Raw genomic sequence first — 22,884 nt, forward strand, 5'->3', positions numbered from 1 at the left:
GAGAAAAGGAACAATACCAGGAACAACATACTTCCTTGGAGTCTATTCAGTAAGGCTCGAACTTGTAGAAAGCTTCTAGTTTGAAAATGAAAGAAAGTAGAAAGCGGAGCAGTTGCAGTAATGCTTTCACCATTGTTATGATCTGAATGTTACATCTCACTTCGCATATTGTGCAATATGCGAAGCATATTGCGAATTTGCGAAGTAAAATCATATCGCATATTGTGCAATATGCGAAGCATATTGTGCAATATGCGAAGCATATTGCGAATTTGCGAAGTAAAATCATTCGCATATTGTGCAATATGCGAAGCATATTGCGAATTTGCGAAGTAAAATCATTCTTCTAATTAGCATATTGCGAATTTGTGAAGTAAAATCGATTTTGCTAATTAGTATATTGCGAATTTGCGAAGTAAAAGTCATATATGCGAAGTCAGACGGAATTGAAAATGAAAAAGACTAAAAATTTTCTAAGTGTCATATATACATGAAGGGTATTTTTAAAAAGTTACAAAATATAGTCTAGATAGGTAATGGATTGAAAAAATGGTCTAAATATATAAATGTGTCTCTCATTTTACCCAATTTTGTAATTTTTCCTTATTTATTTAATAAACCAAATTGAAAAAAAAAACATATATGAAAAATGAAATATTGGAAAGTAATGGAGGGCATATCTTTTGTTGGGATTCAGAGAGTTGCAGACACATTTTTCCTTTAGCTTTACCTCTGTCCTTTTCTTCCCCCTTTCTCCTCTGCAAGAGAAACCCCAAGAAAGAAAATCACCTTCCTTCCATTTCCTATTCCGATCCAAACACTTCCAATCATGAGCACCGACTAGTGAGTTCTCTTTTTTACAGCCACCGCTCTCTCTTTATCATTTCCCCCCTTTCTATTTGCTTTATTGGTTTTCCTTTTTCGTGTTTTCGCAGCGATTATCTCTTTAAGCTTTTGCTTATCGGTGACTCCTCCGTTGGAAAATCGTGTCTGCTTCTTAGGTTTGCTGTGAGTTCGTCTTTCTCTGTTTTAGTTTAAGTGGACTTTTGTTATTAACCTTATATATTTAGTGTACATAGTTATGGTCAATTTGAGGATCAATAAGAAGTTCAGTGCAGAAAGCTGAGTTAAACTTTGTTAAATTTTGCAGGATGATTCATACGTGGACAGCTATATCAGTACCATTGGTGTTGATTTTGTGAGTTACTTCTCTTTGTATCTCTTGGAGTGTATGTTGTGTTTGTATTGTATCTGAATGTTCGTGAGTTAAAAATTGATAATGATTTTGTAGAAAATCAGAACTGTGGAGCTGGATGGCAAAACAATCAAGCTGCAAATTGTGAGTAACTAAGGATATAACTTCCCTTTCTTGAGATACAGTGTCTATTTAATGGTTCCGGCTAGTGTGTTTGAGATTGTAAGTTCATAGAAAATACAAATGATAACAATCCATGGCATTGAATTGTAGACTTGGGTTTCTATTCGGCTGACCAACTCCACTTAGTTGAAAGATACATGTATGCACCAGTGGTCTAATGATACGCTTGAAGATAGTACATGTGTAATAGCTTGTAGCATGTATGTTAACTGGTTTAAGTCTCCAAAGGATTAGCAGGCTGTTGTTTATGATACATTCATTGGCATAATAAGGTTTTATGCGAGTTAATAATTGAAATTTCTTGTGAAGACTCTCAGAGAGGTCAAAAAGCTGAACAACACTTTTTAGCTAATTAAAAATTCTTAGTGATAATAATATCATGTAATTGTTCAGAAGATTTTCCAGTCAATCTGTGAAACGTTTAAGTTTTATTCCCAATTTGATCCTCTAGATTAAATGCATCTCAGAATGTTGTCTGATGGAGGTTGTTAGTCCTTGTGATTTTAGATTCAAATATCTTTTATCTCATGTTTAGAGAACTTTTACTTTAGTATTTATACACAATTCACATCAGTGATCTGCTTCATATTTTTCCTTATGCATTCTTCTTCAAATTTGATTTTTAACTTGTTTTATTTATTTAGTGGGATACTGCTGGACAAGAGCGCTTCCGGACTATAACCAGTAGTTACTACAGAGGAGCACATGGGATAATTGTAAGATGTTTTGGCTTTCTATTTCATGTGATCTTTCATTGTTTCTTTGGGCCCATGATCATAGTAAACTTTGTTGCCCTTGATGAAATTACCTTGAGAATAAGGGTGTACTATTTCTTGTACAAGGTAATGCTGCGGTGTTGGTTCTAACCACATATTTGGGAACTTGGTAGATTGAAAACATACCTTCTTGTGTTTCTGAACTCACTTTATGAACTTAAATTTCCTACTAAGCTTGAATTTAAATTAACATCACTTAATTATGCTTTGGCATATGATAGATTACTAATCTATATTGTTGGGTCCATTTTTCTCTCTCTTTATGAGTTGTTACCTGCTCTTTTCTTTATCTTTTATTTTATTTTTGTTGTTGTTATTATTATTCTTATTTGTTCTTCTGATGAGTACATTCTTTATAATATGGAATAAGGATGCTATAATATGATCTTTTAAGTGTTAATTGTGGTGATACTTTGTTGATGTTGTAGTCATTAAATTTTTGTGTGAAATAATATTCAAGGGCTGAAATCTGCCATTTGCATTGCAATTATAACAGATAGTTTATGATGTCACTGATATGGAGAGCTTCAACAATGTCAAGCAGTGGTTGAATGAGATTGACAGATATGCAAATGATAGTGTGTGCAAGCTCTTAGTTGGAAATAAATGTGATTTAGTTGAAAACAAAGTTGTTGACACGCAGACTGCAAAGGTATGTATGGCTATATTTGCTGTCTCATCTCATATTTTAAGGTTGTTCTTAGCAAGCTTGTACAACAACAAAACCTCTATGTTGGGACTGCATACTCATCCAGTAAACACGAACAGCTCTATGTTTGTTGCCTTGTGGCTGTTAATGGGTGCTGTATTAGTGGTATATAAAGGGCGGCCCGGTGCATTACGCGTCCCCGCTTAAGCGAGGGTCCAGGGAGGGGTCCCACCACAAGGGTGTACTGGGCAAGCCTTCCCCTGCCAATATTTTGGTAAGAGGCCGCTCCTAAGACTCGAACCCGTGACCTCTCAGTCACACGACAAACATGCATCTTTTGAAGTGGTGGGCCTTTTAGGGGTAGATTTTTCACTGCACATTTATGTCTAAAATGTTTTTACGCCTGTGTATTTTGGTACATAGAAAGACTAAGGCTTCTTTTGGATGTGTTCCAGTCAAGTTGTTTTGCTGGTAAACATTTAATGGAGCACTTACCTTTCAGGTGAATTTACAGATGTAAAGAGAGTGATCTCTGCAACCCCTTACTCCTCTAATATGATCTCTATAAAACATGCCATGAGTGCTAATGAGTATCTTTCTATATGATTTTCTCAAGGGCATAATATCTAGAAAGAATCTAGTGAATTTTACTAAATTATATTGTCTGTCAGTCAAGATAATTATGTTCCCTGTACTCGAATGAAATGCAGGCATTTGCAGATGAGCTTGGTATTCCTTTCTTAGAAACAAGTGCTAAAGACTCGATCAATGTGGAACAGGCCTTCTTAACCATGGCTGGTGAAATCAAGAAAAAGTAAAACTTTTATGAACTTTCTCTATTACTCTAGTTCCATATGCTTGGTTATCATTGATTTGCTTATTTATCATCACTACCTGCTTTCGAACTATCGATTTGCTCTATGATAATTATATTATGACTGAATAGATGGAACAGTCAATTTGTTCCTTGTCCCTTAGACATGGGGTATTTCTTACAAATCTTGGTATTTGGTAAATTATTCTGTAAATACATTGATCTTATTAAATAGATTTAATCCATTGTTAAAGCTAATCCGTTGATTGATATGCAGAATGGGTAACCAGCCAACTGCAGACAAGTCAACAGGAACTGTTCAAATGAAGGGGCAGCCTATCCAGCAGAATAACAATTGTTGTGGTTAACCATTCATTGTATCAATAGTTTCTTACTGCAAGGTTGTTTGTTTAGACATAACTTAACTATGGTCCTAAAGGTGTTATCATATGGATCTATAGATTCTGTCAAATATTTTGTGCTTAAAGTTGTCTGTGAAAAGTGAAAATCTTCTAATTTCCTTAGAAAATCCCAAATTAGGGTGTGCACAATTCCTCTGTTGCATTTTGTGACTGTTCATTTCATTTGGAGAAAACTTGATGGAATGAAACACAGTAACATCCATGTTGAATCTGTGTATTATAGATGCATATGAGCAAAAACAATTTTTTTTTACTGGGCATTTGGTCATTTAAGCCCCATAAAAGCATGGAGCTGTGTAGAACTAAAGGTTGGGGACTTCTGCTTATTGTTTTGATATGGGGTTAATTGCATCAATAAGTCTGAAAAGGTCATTAAACTTTATTTTGCTTCAATTAAGGCATTTGAATTTTTATTTTTAATTTTTATTTCAATAAGTTATTTTATCCTTTTCATATAGAAAATAGTTACATGATAGTCACATTTTCAATGATTGTCATTATAATAGGATGCTAGCAAAAAAATAAAAATTATGTTTGTTATTTATTTGATTCAATCAAAAGTTAAGCAGAAAAGATTTTTTTTTTTTTTTGTCATGATTGCCATGTGGCTGTGAGGTAATACATTGTAAATTATTCAAATAAAAAACAAAGTCCAGTAATTATATTCAATCAAAACTAAGTTAAAGTAATTATATTCAAACAAAACAAAGTTAAGTAATCTTTTTAAAATTGATCTTAATGATTGGTGCAATTTAGAACATCCACAATGGAGTATATTGAACCACTCAATATATTTCATTGTATCATACTCTCTCATTGAAGAGAGTATGATACCAACCTAAAACTATCAACCGGTTAATCTGCATCAACCGGTTAGCAGCAAAAGTTGAGCAATACATTTATTTTTTTTAATTTTTTTTTTAACTTATTTAATACATTGCTGTTGGAGAGGGTTCTCCAGCCCTCTCCTACGGCAATGTCCTTTTTTTTATTTTTTGTTTTTAATTATTATACTTTATTTTTTAAAAAATATATAAAATATTATTTTAATCACTACCCTAATTAATTACAAAGAAAAACCTTCTATCACGGTAATTTATATAAAAAATTATTGTTATATAAAAAATTATTTTGTTAGATAATATATATCATTTTATGAGAAAATTAATTATTTAGTTTAGTAGTATAAAAAATAATAAAAAAATGTGATTTAATAGTGGGTCCATATGATTGAGTGGTTCTAGTGTTTAACCATTGGAAAAAGATAGTTTATTAAGTGGGGCTCACAAAAATGATGTGGTATATCTATTGAGTGGTTGTATGGTTTAACCATTGGAGATGCTCTTAGTATGGCCTCTAAGTCCTGAACTATTAAAGAGGTGACACGTCAATAATAAAAGGCTTAATACATATCCAGCCCCCTAAAGTTGTCCATTTTATTCATTTAACCCCTTCAACTTAAGGGACATCCTTTTAACCCCCTAAACTCCAAAAAAACGCTACTTTTAACCCCCTTTTTTAGAATGCCGAGATATAATGTTGTCCGTGTGTATCACGCGTGTGACACGTGTGTATCCTGAATTACCCAGCCCCCTAAAGTTGTCCATTTTGTTCATTTAACCCCCTCACCTCACGGGCCGCCCCTTTAACCCCCTAAACTCCAAAAAAACGCTACTTTTAACCCCATATTTTAGACTGCCGAGATATAATGTTGTCCGTGTGTATAATTTGCTCTTTTCTTTCCTACTTTCTTCTTTTGAAAGTCCTTAATATTGAAAAATTGCTATAAATATCATTTAGTCATCACTTCTCTTCCACTATATTCTATACTTCATATCAAATCAGATTTTAACTCTTCCTTTGTATTGCCTTCCACTGTATCTATATACACTGTGGTCATAATTCATACAAAGTTAAAGCATTTTTTACAATTCCAACGTGGATTGAGACCAAAAAAAGCACCAATTAAAAATTAGAAAGACACCAATTAAATCTTCTTTATCTCCAATGCCCGTACTTGAGTTGGAACTAGGATTTTTTTGGAGTTTAGGGGGTTAAAGGGTTGTCCCGTGAGGTGAGGGGGTTAAATGAACAAAATGGACAACTTTAGGGGGCTGTATGCATTTTTTTTTTACCGTTGGAGGCAAGAACAAAATCCTCCCACGCGCCTCCTGTGTTTGAGACACAAACGTTGACTAGGTCAATGCCACGTCGGATGATAGGGGGTTAAAAGTAGCGTTTTTTTGGAGTTTAAGGGGTTAAAAGGATGTCCTTTAAGTTGAAGGGGTTAAATGAATAAAATGGACAACTTTAGGGGGCTGGGTATGTATTAAGCCATAATAAAAATATGTTATCATTTAAATGGTTAGGATCAATTTGGTCCCAAATCATTTTCTTAATAAAGTACACTGCTAATTCATCGGAAAATACTTGCATCATGAATAATTAGAATTTGTGCTTGATCATCTGAGAATTAGAATTTGTGCTTGATCATCTGAGAAGACAACCTGATATTTCATTTTGAAGAATGGCTACGGCAATTACCAAAATGTGAAAGTGTGTATGCGACTTTCCTTAATTTGACATGAAAGTACAAGAGTTCCCCTGATTTCCCCAAAAATACTGAAGTTGCACAAAGTACAAAGGACATCAGTGTTCTTATATGTCTTGGCTCCTCGCATTTAGCCAGAAGAAGGCTAATGGATATTACCCTACAAATACAGATAGATAATTCCTGACGGATAACACGATTTAATCATTTTTCTTTTACTGTATCAAGCACAAGAGAGAGAGTTTATGACAGATAACCGACTAACAAATAGAGAGAATTTCTGACAGATAACACTCTACATAGAAATAACTAGACTAACACAACAGCGATCGCCACAATATATTATTTTTCCATAGATAACATGATACAGCAAAGCATTCACATAGCAGGCACATGCACACGCAAAATATACTAAAATTAAAGTATACTAAATCATGTAACATATGGCAATTGCTTCGAATCTTACCGCAATTCCTATAGGAAATTTGATCCAATTGCGACATACAAAAACAAAGTAAAAGTACAACAAAATAACCATAAAAATTGCATCCTATTTCATGTTTCCAGTCACCATTATCTCTATTCTAGTTTCAATCCAGATTAATGCTGGGGTTCGCATATTGAAGCAGTAACTAATTGAATATGGAGGATGAAATCATGGAAAAAATAGGAACAAAATGAATCATGAGAGCAACTATAAAAGAACTATAGGGAATCTCATCGAAAACAATAAGCAATTTGACAACATTATCTGACCATAAAAAGAATTGTTAAAGAAGAAGGTGCCGTAATAACACCCCCATAAAGGAAAAGTAAAAGAGAATAATTGGGAGCGTAAAAGGGTAAGATCCAGATAAATACAAAATCTTCTTCAAGATGAAGAACAGCAAGGCTTCTTAGTGTTTGTCTCAGATCCTCCTACCGTAATTGTTTTCCCTTCTTTAATGTTGGCAGGGGCGGTGGTTTCTTCCGATGAAATTGACTTCTTGCTAATTATCCTGTATATCTCCGAGAGGATTGTTTGGAAAGCCCTTTCCACATTTGTTGCTTCCAGAGCAGATGTTTCGATGAAGGAAAGCCCTTCTCTCTCTGCATAACCTTGAGCATCCTCAGTAGCCACTGCTCGAAGATGTTTGAGATCAGTCTTGTTCCCAATTAGCATGATCACAATATTGGAATCCGCATGGTCCCTCAGCTCCTTCAGCCAGCGGCTGACATTGTCAAAAGTTGTTGGTTTTGTAACGTCGTACACGAGAAGAGCTCCAAGGGCACCTCTATAATAGGCACTGGTTATTGCTCGGTATCGCTCCTGTCCAGCTGTGTCCCATATTTGAGCCTTAACAGTCCTTCCCTCAACCTGCAATATATAGGATTCTCTCTTTAGAACTACAACAGAAAGTGAAAAAAAAAAAAAAAAAAAGAGGTTTGGTAATCAATAGACCTCTCCAATTTCTAATCAATTCAGTTGTATAAAAAAATCTTGGAATTTGTCTTGCAGGAAACCAGTATTGTAGATGGAGAAACATGACTGCTCAAATTTCATATTTGAGTGAAGGATCAAGGACAAGAGGGCAAACAATTATCTATTAACTATTCACAGCCATATCTCATCAAAATGACGAAACCAGTACCTACCACAATTATTCGCCCTCCCATTTTCTAAACAAAAAAAGTATCAATGCATGTAATATATTGATTATAATGCCAAGTACAAAAAAAGTAGACAGAAAAATTTGATCTTTATGACCTATAGTACCATCAATTAAGCTTTAAGGTTCCCCTCAAATGGCACTTTCATGCATAGAAAAGGCCTAGAACTTAAGAGAACAATTCTATGTAAGTGGGTCAAAAAGGTAACCATGAAAAATATACTTGCATTATTCAATTCAGCAATATAAGCAAATAAAAATAATACAGATTTAAAGCTGACAATAGTGATCCTCCCACCCCTAGATAGGGGTTTACACAACCTTAATATGAAGATATTACAACTTGCATTTTCAATAATATCTGATTAATATTCTGTTTCTTATGTGAAAGTAATATTACATGTAGGACAAGGAGGAATGCATCAAAGCTTTGAGTAAACTTTAAGCCCAACACGTAGAACTCATTCTAAAAGATAGTGCCCAGTCATTAAACAGCTAAGATTCAGAATATATATTGTTCAAAAATCTTATAAAAGTAAACAACCATTTCCATCTTCTATCAACACTACTTCAATCCCAAACAAACTTCTAAGAATTCAGGAATGTGTAGCATACTCAATTTTGAATTATCACTGTTTCAATTCTAATTGGATACTCCAATTTCCAACAGTTCTGACCCAGTGACCCCAATGACTGTTAATTATTTTCAAAATTCTCTAGATGCTCATGAACTTTGGTTTATACAATCACACCAATAAAAGATGCGTGAATAAGCTAGATAAGAATTTGTGGAATTCCTTAACTAGCTCTAATTTCTACTCTCAGATTGGCTAAATTAAAGAGACTTTCTCCAACGTTTTGTGGGTTCTTCGTAACATAACCCTGCATCTATTAACACCTACCATCACTTCAAAAAAAAATTGTTAGCTTATCTTCCCCACGATTCAAAAATGTTTTGATGTTATCTCAATACGATCCACATTAGATTCAATGCTAATAAAAATCCCAGCATAAGGAGCTATAATAGTTCAGGTGTTCGTCTCAACACAGCCTTCCAAGAAGACATGTTTAATACATTATATTTTGGTTTAGATTTTGATTTTGCGATGTAAATATTGTACACGATTATCTTTTAGAAAATATCTTCACCAAAACTGGTTGCTCTATTTTGAATTAATTTTTCAATACTTCCATGGTTAAATCATAAATTATATTTCAACTAATGTCTACAACGATAATAATACCAAAAAAAAAAAATCACCAAAAACGTTAAACAAATTAGATCTGCCATATATTGCGAAAAATGAGAAAGAAAAAAAGCCAAAATTCAAAATAAAGATCAAAACCTATATCCTTGCAAATGATAAATCTTAAATCTGGCAACAAATTCACACATCTAAAACCGGATTATAATCCAATCAAACACCAGCAACAGATATGAACATGTCACTCAAGCACTTGCATGCTCGAAAGCGAGATTAAATCAAAACCTTAACTAGAGAAGAACTCGCACTCCAATCCAAAAGATCAACAAAATTTGAAGTTAGAATCGAATTGCATAGAGTCAAATCCAACTAGATCAACAACAAAAAAGAAATCCTAGTTTTGAATTAATAAAACTATTGAACAGAGTAAAGGAAGTACTTGAAGAGTACGAGTGGCAAATTCGACGCCAATGGTGGACTTGGACTCCAAACAGAACTCGTTACGAGTAAATCGGGAAAGAAGATTTGATTTTCCTACGCCAGAATCGCCGATTAATACCACCTTGAACAGATAATCGTATTCCTCATCCGGTCTCCTCGCCATTTCTCTTTCCTACTTTCTCTATGCTAATAATAAAAAGATTGCAGAAAAATGAAAGAAAAAGAGAATATCTGCTGAGACCTCTGTCTCTCCCCTCGGAAATCGGTCAAAGAGAGAGCAGGAAGAAAGAAAGAGGAGCAAGAAGAAGATGAAGAAGACGAGAAGAATTTTGTGATATCTATTTTCAAAATTATTCAAAATATAAAAAACAGAAATCGGAATTCAAGAAATGGTGAAATACCAAACAAGCCCCTATTAGAAAGCATGCTTTGTTTGGTGACAGCAAATGATTGTGGACCCCTGGTGACTGTGAGTGACCCATTGGCCATAACTTACGCTTCTTCTACTTGCTTTTCCAGTCTGTTAGTTCTAATGACGAATTTGCCCCTGGCGTTTCTCGGATGCGCGCAGAAAATTGGACAAAATGGGAAAGCTAGCCCTAGTTTGTTACAACTTACATTGCCAAAAGTATTAATAGGAAAATCTTGAAATTTAATAAATTTCTAGATTCACTAAGCCTATATTAATAATGAATAAATAAATTCATTTAATGAACATCACCTTATGTTTAAAATAAGGTTAAAAAAAAATAACTTTTGAGTTTTTAGTGTTTTCGCATTAAGCTTCTAATGAAGAAGAAAGTGGGCTTTAAATATAAAATTGGATTAATAAAAAATGTTATTCACGGTCCGTTTGTTTTATCTGATGTTTGCTGTTGCTGTTTGCTGTTTCTTGTTATGGTTTGCTGTTTGCTGTTTGAAAAGGTTGCTGTTCCAAAAAACAGGGATTCCCTACTTTTATAAAAAGCTACTTTTCGGCTACAAAAGGCAAATAGGAAGTGTCTAACCAAACACCTTAAACTCTCCTTTTTAAAGTGAAAAGGCAAACAGGAGGTCGAAAAGCAGCTACCAAACACCCCCTCAATTCATATACATTAAATTTACATTTGTAAATTATTTAAAAATATATTTTTTATATATGTGATATGGTCATACGTGTTAGCCGTTGTAGTCTTGTTCATATGTTGACATAGGATAAAGACTAAATTTCACCATAATATTTTAAAGGAAGTACAAATTTAGTCTTAACATATGAAATGATGTAAATATAATAATTTTAACTGTACGGTATAAAAAAATTAGAAAAAACTGATTTCACTAGTATTTAAACATTTCAGGCCTTCAAAATTTCAATTATGTTTAAGATATTTAGTATATTACTAACAAAATTAAAATCTTTGGATCATGTTAAAACCACAAAATGGTAACCGATTTTAATATGCAACCACACTAAAAGAATACTATAACTGGTTATGAATTCATAATAAATCAGTCATAAAACTCGATCAAAAGAACAAAACCATATGATTTTTTCAAGTTCAGAAATAATGAAAAAGATTAAATTAGTTTGTTGAAATTTTCTATTAGGTACGGATATATTGCTCTGTAATAATAGATGTTAAATTGTATGATTTTGAATGTTAAAAATATAGCAGTTAAAAAAAATTCTTTCAGTTATTTTCTCACTACCATTTCATGAATTAGAAATTTATTTTGATATCTATATATATTATAAAATAGTACCGATGGAGCCGAGGTGTCACTCCCTCATTTTTTAGGGTTTAAAATTAATAATCTATTTAATAGTTATTTATTAAAATATTTTACCTTCTTATCTATTCGATTTGAACGAAATCCCAATTCACTTCCCTAATAAAGTGGTCTTCTATCTGTACTCGAACTGCTTCGTCTCTATCTCATCATGATAAAATCGTTTTTTTATTCACCAATCTTGAGGAGTTATTTTTACAGATTTGATCTTGAAGAAGTTGTGGGCGTTCCTATCAATTTCATTGGTGTTGGACTTGGACGTGATGCACTCATATATTGGTGTAGTTTCTCTCTAATCAGCAAGGTAATCTCTTTATTATGATGATATTCAACATGATTAACTCATTCCCTTCAATTACTATTCAAGTTCTGTTATCTGCTTTTATTGTTGTTCATTTCAGGTCAGATTCTCTTTGATTATCTAAACCCTAACTGTTTCAAATTGTTTTTCTGGATTTAATCTCATTCTACTGCAGAAATCTTCTATCCATGCTATCTCATCTCTAATTCTGGCAAGAATGAGCCTGGCAATTTTCTTATTCCACTGATTATCAAACATTACGAATTTGTGTTATTAAGTTATAGGATTTATCATCTTGCATAAATAGCCACTCGTGGCCTGGGGTGAGTATTAGAATGGATGTGAAAAGATGGTTTTACATCTTTCTCCTTATTTTACATCAAACCAACTTATTATTATTATTATTTGTTTTGCAGAATATAAAGTCTTATCTTTTGAGGAATGGGATTCCGTAAATTTGGAGGCAGTAAACTGTTAACTGTCTAGATTTTCTTTATAATTTGTTATATTTTGGAGGCAGTAAAGTGTTAAGTTCTGTCAATTGTACGTATCCAATCCATTATCGAGGTCTAAATTGGTACCATTTTTAAAATGTTAAGTTTATATTTGTGCTATTTTATACGTAGAACCTAAATTACTACTTCCCCCAAAAATTATAGGCATATTTTAATACATTATCCCATATTAATAAACTTATAACTTAAAAAAAAAATCTTAACTTCCCCCAAAAACTATAGGCATATTTTAATACATTATCCTATATTAATAAACTTATAACTTAAAAAAAAATCTTAACATAGAATAATAATGTTATTTTTTTTAAGAAAAACTAGAAAATAATAGTTTATTTTACTAATTATATTAATTACTTTAAAATATTATATATATCACGTGCTGTGATTTTGAATTTAATACAACTGCCTAAAAAATTTAAATCAATTTTGTGATATTAAACTCTTTTAAAGTAAAAATCTTCAAATTATTCATTACTTAAAAATATTTTAATTTTCATGGAAAAATTAAAATATTTTTAAGTTACAATATGTCCTAGAGGTCCATTTGGTTTACATTTATTATTTACGGTTTGTGGTTTGTGGTGGTATTCAAAATGTAGTATTTAAATAGATTTTTAATAATTTATAGTTATATAGTCAATCATATATTTTTATATTTAAAATCTATATATAATATAAAACAGTAACGATGGAGTTAAGGTGTTATTTTCTCATTTTTACTAATAAAAATTTAATATAATATATTAATTTTAATTATATTATTATATTTATCTATAAAAATATTTTATTTGCATTATATCTAAGAGTTCTACAAAATTTAGATTAATTTCTAAATTTTTTCTTAAAATCTCTCTAATTCTCTGCATATATATATAAAACAGTAACAAATCTTTTTTTACTGATAAAAAATATAATATAATATACTAATTTTAATTATATTATTATATTTATCTATAAAAGGATTATTTAAAGTAAATACAAAAATAAAATAATAAAATTTAATTTAAATACCTTTATGTTATTAATTTTAAATATTAAATTATAAATTTTTTTAATATTTATATGCCAAGATGAATCCGTGCATCGCACGGGCCAAAAACTAGTTTATAGAATAAAAAGTTATACTTTTGATATATTAAAAATTAAATTACCATAATTGATAAAATAATAATATTATTGTTATATGTGATTTTCACGTAAGAACCCAAAAGATAATGGTATACTAAAATCATTAAAAATCAAAACATAAGAAATCCAACTTAATATTATTTTTTATGTCAACAGAATAAAAATAATAACACCATATTAGTTTTAATATGTAAAATTTTGTTTCAGGTTAAAAAAAACACTCAATAATCAAAATATAAAAGAAAAAACGTTAATGGTTATTGTATTTTTAAAATTCTATTAGACTAAAAACAAATGAGGAAGAAATTCATAAATGTACCAGGAAACGTGAATCACTAATCGGAAATCAAGTGGAACGTAATTTCTCAATGAATTAAAACATGAGCCGTTCTCATACCACTTGTTAGATCCATGAATCACAATACAATAAACTTATGTTAACTTATCGAGATAAAAAAACGAAGCGTAGTTGATTTCATATCACAACAGATTAAGTGGAACCGAGAGCTTATTGAGTTGATTGACCTTTTATGGCTAAAAGCAACTAGAACGTCTATACTAAATGAGGGAAAAGTTGTAGATTTAGAATGATAATGTCTTTAGGGACCATAATCCTCCATTTATAAATAAAAGCTAGTATGTGCAATTACTAATCTACTCATCATAGAATTAGGATATTGCAATTATATATCTATACATAATTAAACATATACCCATTTTATATGCTTTAAGTCCATAAACTAAACTAGACCTTTCAAAAAAAAAAAAGTCCATAAACTAGAAAAGCTAGGTATATTTGAAAAATCGAGCCTGCTAACGGGCGTCCCGGAACGCTAGATAAGAAATATATTTTATTATTTTTTATATAACACATATTAAATGATTTCCATTGTAATTAGTCAAATTCTATGCATAAATATGGTTGTAATTGGGTAGTCTATTCAATAGTAATTTAGCTGTCATTTATACCACTTCTTATTCTTCTTCTTCTTGTCTCTCTCTACAAATGTAACATGTACTTCTCTCTAATATCAGTTCTTTTTTTCTTCTTCTTTAATTAATTCAGTTGTCATTCAAATCATGCACTTGTGCTCTAAAAAATTAGAAAACCAAGTATTAAAATTACAGGAAATTAGTGAAGAATTGGAGATTGTGTAAATAATAACCCAAAAATTCGAAACATGAGTTTCTTCTCCATTATTTGGAGGCTTCACTGGAATTGAAGTATGTAAAGAATTTTCCAAATTCGGATCTTCCCCCATGAACGCAGCTATGTTTTCATTGAATGGAAGGACATTCAAATCAAGCATTTTGCTTTCAAAAATTAGAAAATCAAGTATCAAATAAATAAGTGGGGAATTAATTTAATTAATTTTGGCACAATTTATTAGATCTATATTGTATTTATGGTAATTATCCTATATTTATGCTAATTAGCATAAATACAATATGGGTAATTAATTTATTAGTCCCTATATTTTGACAAAACACATTGTTTAGTCCCTGCATTTTCAAAAACACACGGTAAAATCCCTAACGTTTTCTCAGTGAACTGTTTAGTCCCTAACGTTTTTCTCGGTGAACTGTTTAGTCTCTGTCGTTAGACTCTTATGAAGATTCTGTTAGTCAATTTGGATTTGCGTTTTTATTTTCCTTTATTTTCCTTTCATTTAAACTCTAATGCATCTGAAATCAACTTTGAGTGTTCTTCTTCTTGATTTTCTTCTTAATCGTTCAAATTCGTAAGCATTGGGTATGTTCTTTTTCTTGTTCTCCATACAAATAGCTTATTATTCTAAATTGAATTTTCTCTTCTAAAGTTTGAAGGTAAATAGTAAATGGTAATTTAGTCATTTCCGAAGTCATAAACGGTAAAAAATCTAACAAACAGACGGAATGACTAAACAGTTCACTAAGAAAAAGGTTAGGGACCTTACCATGTGTTTTTTAAAGTACAGGGACTAAACAGTATGTTTTGTCAAAATATAAGGACTAATAAATTAATTACCCATACAATATATATATAACACAATTATTTAAACTTTTGTCTTTAATTAATTAATTTGTATCAAACCACTTAATGCATATTATATATAAAAAAAAAGAATAAAATACATTTCTAATCAAGCGCCCCGGGAGCGTCCGTTAGCTTTTGTCTTGAAAAATAAAGCATACTTGTTGCAATAGTATGAGAAATTGAGAACTCACGTTGTTAGAGTTAAATTAGATTTATTTACCTCATGGTAAATAACGATTTCTCTATTAATTTCTTTTTTTGAGAAATTATTAACTTCTTTACCTAATTTATCAAGACTTATTCAAATTCTATTAATTAGACTAGAATCGTAAAATCCCTTAGTATCAGCTCTCAACCTCCCATATCTTAGTTGATTGTATATAGGAATATAAATACTTTTGTACATTACTGTAAAGATCATTCAGAAATATACAATACATTACGTTTATCATCACTTCTCAGATATCAACATGGTATCAGACTCCAGTCTCAACTCCAGGCCACTTCCGTCAACGGCAATCACTCTGGCATCGTTTCCGGAAAATTCGTTCACCGTCGAATCCTCTGAATATACAATGATATCAGATGTTGCTTCTTCTTTTGCAACACAACCAACACCCTTCACTTTTCAACCGATCTTCTCTGCAAACTCTCTACCACCGCCGCCTCCTCTCACCACCCATGCAAACTCCATTTCTTCATGGAAGACCCACCAGCAACCTAACCCGCCGGTAACCAGAACCATTCAGCAACCACAATTCATGCCGGCCACCAATGATTCGGAATTTTCAATTCCGGAATCCTCTCACCTGCAAATAACCCCTATGTTCCCAATGGGACCTCCATCGACTTCTACGGCATCGGTCATCCGTGGTTTCACACCACAATTCACAGTAGCACCATTCTTAGAAATGCCCAATCTCAATTCTCAATCTCATGAGCAGCAAAATCAAGTGCAATTTCAGACCACCGCGCCACAACCGATGGGCTATTCTCATCTTCGACATTCTATCGCCCCCACTGGTCATCAAATTCAATCGACACAGCCTGGTCTAACTCATATCCAACATTCACATCCCCAATTCAACCTAGGCTCCTACATCCCTCCGCGTACAACTTTCAATTTCAACCCAGTCAATTCTATGGTAAATGGTTCTTGCCCTGAGTCTACAATTCCGGGTTCCACAATTATGAATAGCAGACCTTTACCCATACCAGCAAACACAAATGTTCAAGTAAAAGTACAACTGAACAATCACAACTATCGTGCCTGGTGCATGAACATCACAGCTCTTATGAAATCCCAGAAATTGTTTGAACATGTTACTAGCCCAGCCCCTGCTCCACCAAAATTCCTTCACCACATGAACAATCCAATGGATTTTATCACTAACCCATCCTATACTGATTGGGACAATGTAGAAAATATTGCCCGATCTCTCGTTTTAAACTCTATAAATGAAGAGGTCTACCATGTCATCACCAATTCCTAAACTTCCCATGACATCTGGTATACCCTTGAACGCACCTATAGTGTAATTTCTGGCAGTAGAAGATAAGAAATCAGTGCTGCAATTGACAGACTCACTCAAGATGGCATGTCTGTTGAATAATACCTGACCAAACTCAAGGTCCTTTTGGATGATCTATCAGCATCTGGTCACCCTTACCCATCAGACCTATTACCTCGTCTAATCTTCCAACGTGTTCTCAAAGACTTCAAGCTAGTTATTGCGTCTCTCATGGCCACATCAAACGACATTGATTATTTCAAACTTCATCATCAACTGGTCTCATATGAGACATTGCTCAAAGGGCACTGTGATAATCCAGTCATACTTGCTAATGTCAGTACCACCTCCACCAAAAATGACTCACACTCGGCCAAGAAACATGGTTACTGCTACATTTGTGGGGATACTACTCATTGGGCTGATAAATGCACCTCCAAAAGACAAAACATAGGCAATCATGGCAACAAACACAAGAGTCGTTGTCCCTCTCACCCCCGAGCCCAAGCTCATATGGCGTGGCAACAACCACATGATATTTTAGTGCTTAGTGAACCACAACCCTGGTATCCAGACACAGGTGCAACCCACCATATGACATCAGACCCGACACACATTCCATATGCAGCACCGTATCATGGTCATGATCCCATCTACTTTGGTAATGGGCAAGGTTTGTCTATAACTCATTCAGGAAACACTAAAATTCAGAACCTTGAATTAAACAATGTATTGCTTGTACCTAAACTTACAAAATCTCTTCTGTCTGTTCAATAATTCACAAAAGTTAACAATTGTTTCTTTGAATTTTGGCCTAATCAATTTCTTGTGAAGGATCAGGTAACCAAGGAAATCCGATTAAGAGGACCGAGTAGGCATGGATTGTATGTGCTGCCCCCAAGTCTTAAGCAAGTGTTGGTTGGTGATGTCGTCTCCTTCTCTTAATGGAATGCTCGACTTGGACATTGCCACAATAAGACTGTCATAAAATTGTTCACAAGAATAAATTGCAATCAGCTGGCACTGCTGTTCCTTATAGCTATTGTCCTCTAGGAAAATCATCTAGAGCACCTATTCCGTCTATCAAAAGAACAAGTAGAATGCCATTTGAGAATATTCATACTGATGTTTGCGGCCCTTCTCCTGTTGTTTCATTCTCTGGTCACAAATATTTTGTTGTCTTTATTGATGAATTTACCCGGTTTTCATGGGTGTTTTGTTTGCATAATAAAAGTGATGTCTTTGATATTTTTTCTAGCTTCTATGCCTTGGTTGTCAATCAATTTGATGCTAAAATTAAAAAAATTTATTCCGATTTTGGTGGTGAATTTCAGAAACTCACTTCCTTTTTTAAGCAAAAGGGCATAATTCATAAAATTGATTGTCCTCACACCAATGCACAAAACAGAATTTCCGAACGAAAAATTTGACATCTTGTAGACACAGGCTTAACTCTATTAGCCCAATCTCCTCTACCATTAAAATTCTAGAATTTTGCAATTTTACATAACACTAGATTGATTAACATTTTACCTACCCCAGTTCTTCACAATGACTCTCCATCATATCGTCTGTTCAAAGTTCATCCTAAATATGACAAGCTTCGTATTTTTTGTTGTGGAATTTTTCCTTTCTTATGCCCGTACAAGCATCATAAATTTGATTACAGGTCCAAATTATGTGTTATCTTGGACCGTCTCCTAATCATGCATGTGATTTGTGTCTTGATCTTCAAACTGACCGCTTATACATGTGCAAACATGTAGAATATCGTGAAGATCTATTTCCTGCTTGCAATACTTCATCAACGACGCAACCAATGACTCGTCAAGACTCGGGCTTCACATTCTCCATGCCATCATACATTCCTCCTACACAGAAATTCTCCTTGGCTCTTGTTCCTGGTCCAAATGCAACTGTCACTCTTGTTTTAACCTCTACACAGAAGCAAAACATTTTACCACCCACATCGGTCACCTCCTATAACAATTGTACAGCTGCTACTTCCTCAAATCAACAACCGACTATCACCTCTCTTTCAATTACCACCAGCTCCTCTCTCATGCATACACTATCGCTTACTGCTCTTCAAAATTTGGATTTCACAGACCACTCGCCCTCCTCTCCCATATCTTTAAATTCTGGTCCCTCAAACACTACACCATCTCTGCCTATCTCCACAACACCTGCTCGTCCCTTAGCCCGTGCCTCTTCAGCTGCGTTTCTTTCACCTGTACGAGACATAGTGGCAATATCTCCCTCACCTACGTCTATCTCGCCAGTCTCGAAAATCAACTCCCCCATAATTGAACAAACACCATTCTTGGACAATTCCTCGCCTAGCCAGCATACTTGCACTCATAACAACTCTTCTGCTTTGACAACTACTGCACTACCTAATTCTTCAATAAATCCCATTAATTCATCTTGTCCCTCTACTGTCTATATAAGTGTTGCCCCTCCAACCAATCACCGCATGCAACTACGGCCATCAACATACAACTCTCTCGGCAGATTCGGTGGGTCTTCTTGCTTCTCATACGTCTGATGATATTGATCCCACTTGCTTTTCCAAAGCAAACAAACTTCCTGAATGGCGCGCCGCAATGTCTGCGGAAATTAAAGCACTTATTGACAACTCAACATGGGTACTCGTTCCTTGCTCGATAAATAGGGACACCATTATAAGCCGATGGTTGTTTCGTACCAAACGTAATGTGGACGGTACAATTGAACGACATAGGGCACGCCTTGTTGCTAGGGGATTCACACAACAATCTGGTTTGGATTTCAAAGAAACTTTTAGCCCAATTGTTAAGGCCACTACTATTCATATTGTTCTTGCCCGTACTTCATCTCATAATTGGTTCGTTAATCAGCTTGATGTCAGAATAGCTATTTGCAGCTTAGATTTGGATACAAATGGTCTTTCATGCTATTCTCCATTAATGTTTGATAAGTCTCCAATTCAACGTTCAAATGTCCACTTTAGTGCTAGGTTATTTAATTAATTTGGTGTTATTTTGGGTATTATTGCTTGTTTTGGTTTGATTTGCCTCCACAGGACTCAAATGATTAAAAGGAGCAGAATTGGACTTAATTGAAGAAACTTTGGACCAGAAAGGAATTTGGTGCTGAATTAAAGGAGCTGAAGCGAAAATGGAGTTAGTCTTGCCCAAGACTAAGGACCTGAAGCGAAAATGGAGTTAGTCTTGCCCAAGACTAAGGACCTCTGAATCTGCTGATGTTCAAATTGACCAGGACCTTTTCCAACTCGAAAAAGAAGGCAGAAAATCAGGGATTTGAAATTTGTAAAAGAGGTTGCCGATTTAAATAGATATTATTTGGTTACCTAACTTTTAGGAGGGGGTTTTCTCTATAAATAGATTAGGAACAAAACTTCTTCTCTGAGGTTTTTTCTCTTTTTGGGTTCTTAGTTAGCTTTATTTATTTTTATCTTTAATGGTTATCATGGTCGAATTCATGACTATGTGTAGCTAAACACTTTATTGATTAAGGGATTAATCAAAGGCTAGCATTATTTCCAATTGTGAGATTGTTGTTCTTAATTTCAGTAATCTAATTTTATGTGATCTGTTTACATATTTATCGATCTATGAAATCAGACCTTCAATGAAAGTTTAGGTTACAGTTCGGCCGGGCTTCGGCTTTTTCATTCATTGAAACAATGTTAGGCTATAGGATTTGTAATCATCTGAAATCCTAACTATGTTCAAAGCGCATAAACATGTGATTTGGTTTAAATCGGAATCGCTAAGAATTCGGTTAACTTAGATTGGGTCCTTCTAATCCCTAATGCTTTCGACAGATTAAATTCTAAGCGCTAAGCTAGAACTGTCTGGCCGAATAGGGGCTTATCTTTAGGTGCTCTAGGATTTGCTTTACAATTAAGGAATGATTAGGTCGGGAATGAATAAGGAACGACTATAACCAATCCAGATCATGTCAATTATGATATCATCTCACTTTCAATGATCAATAAGGAAATAATTGTTCAGCCTGCGAATTTCCCTTGATCGAAATTCCATCATATAAGAATCACTAATTTAATTTCATTTCAATTTTGCAAATTTATTTATTCATTAATCAACAATTTCAATCCCCCCTATTTACTTTTTGTTAATTGCTTGGTTATATTTATGATTAGATCAGTATTAATCATTTGGGTACGACCTTTACTTGCTCTTTTACAATCTGTTTTCGGCTAAGTGAAGTTATAATTATTTTTGGTGGATTCGACACCCATCAATGTTCTACCCAATAAATCTTGTACAATATGCTCATATCAATAAGACATATTACTATTACTCTATTCCAAATAAGGTGAGAGGTCAATAGTCATTACTAAGATAGATTCCAGGATCTATTCTTTATTTTAGGCATTCAAATGCATGTTTTTTTTACTTCACTTATTCTTCTTCTTGTTTTTTCTTTTTTCTTTTCTCACTTCCAGATAAATGTTTTTTAGGCAATATCTCATCAACAAATATAATATCTAACCAATGTAAAAAGAACAATTGCACCTGAAAAACTTTAACTTTGGATTCTTGAAGTAGGAAGGCGAAATTTGAAGCCAACTTCTACTATACAAAGAACCAGTGCATCTGAATGAAACTAAATCAAAATTAATGCCTCAAAATAAGTTAAATACCAAATTATGTTACTGTAATTGTAAAGAATAAACAAATAACAAAATTAATTCAAAAAAATCAATTAAAATTAATTCAAAGAATCAACAAATAACAAAATCAATTCAAAGAATGAACAAATTTAATAGTGATTATTTATTTTACAAATGATAAGAAAAGGGAAAAACAAATGAACAAATTTAGTGGTGATTTTTTCCTTTAATCAGACTGGAATTTCAGTTTCAGACTGGCTCTATTGTTCAAAAAATCACATTTTAGATTGAAATTTTCATACAAGGCACAAATTACAATTTGATTCGAAAAATACAATCAAAACTAAAACTAAAAGCAATAATAAAATTAAAACTAAATCATATGCTTAATATATAATCTGAATTTTTTTTTTGTTCAAAATCACATTTTAGACTAAAATTTTCATAGAGAACACAAATTACAATTTGATTCAAAAAATACGATCAAAATTATTACTAAAAGCAATAATATAACTATTACGATCAGGGCCCTCTGCTGGACCTAGGTCCTATGCGGCTACACTTGTTGGTAATGTTACTTCTGCGGCTTCTTCTCCGGATGTTCCTTCCCCTGTGGATCGATCTTTTATATCCGAAGAAGGTGGTTTTAAAGCCGTCAAAATACAACAAGATATTTACAATAAAAGGCTCAATCTTTGTAAGCATTCTATTATCGGGCGTATCACTCTTGCTAAAGGGGAATCTCTTTGGAAGCAACCGGACTTGAAAGCCAAACTTTCAGCTATTTGGGGTTGTTATCCTAATTGGAAATTGATTTCTCTGGATAGAGGTTTTTACCACATCATTCTTTCGTCCGCAGAGACTCTCCAATCTGTTTGGAGTCGTGGTGCCATTGCTCTTAGGTCGGGGATTATGCGCTTTATTCCTTGGAGCCCAGGATTTAACCCAGACTCTCACAAATCCACTTCTGCTCAAGTCTGGGTCCGATTCTACAATCTTCCTTGGGAATTCTGGGATAAGCGGATCATGGCAAGCATTCCTACCCTCTAGATGCGGCTAAAGACTGGTTTCTCAACCTACCCTCTGGATCCATCACAACATGGATGGGTATGGCA

At 33.4% G+C, this 22,884-nt stretch overlaps 2 protein-coding genes across 2 annotated transcripts; one reads left to right on the forward strand and one right to left on the reverse strand.

Annotated features, from left to right (window-relative positions):
• Positions 1-666: 666 nt before the first annotated feature.
• Positions 667-4,137, forward strand: LOC136226760 (ras-related protein RABD1). The gene is made up of 8 exons (XM_066015412.1): positions 667-843; positions 936-1,008; positions 1,151-1,198; positions 1,292-1,339; positions 2,023-2,094; positions 2,651-2,806; positions 3,514-3,617; positions 3,895-4,137. The coding sequence occupies exons 1-8, from the start codon at positions 830-832 to the stop codon at positions 3,983-3,985; spliced, it is 606 nt and encodes a 201-aa protein (XP_065871484.1). The 5' UTR covers positions 667-829; the 3' UTR covers positions 3,986-4,137.
• Positions 4,138-7,287: 3,150 nt separating this feature from the next.
• On the reverse strand, positions 7,288-10,226 carry LOC136226255 (ras-related protein RABA2a). Its single transcript, XM_066014622.1, has 2 exons — positions 9,884-10,226; positions 7,288-7,947 (listed from the first exon to the last, which is right to left on the reverse strand). The coding sequence occupies exons 1-2, from the start codon at positions 10,046-10,048 to the stop codon at positions 7,462-7,464; spliced, it is 651 nt and encodes a 216-aa protein (XP_065870694.1). The 5' UTR covers positions 10,049-10,226; the 3' UTR covers positions 7,288-7,461.
• Between the last annotated feature and the right edge of the window lie 12,658 nt (positions 10,227-22,884).

The sequence above is a fragment of the Euphorbia lathyris genome, chromosome 4 (genome assembly GCF_963576675.1).
Source record: "Euphorbia lathyris chromosome 4, ddEupLath1.1, whole genome shotgun sequence".
NCBI classification, from domain to species: Eukaryota; Viridiplantae; Streptophyta; class Magnoliopsida; order Malpighiales; family Euphorbiaceae; genus Euphorbia; species Euphorbia lathyris.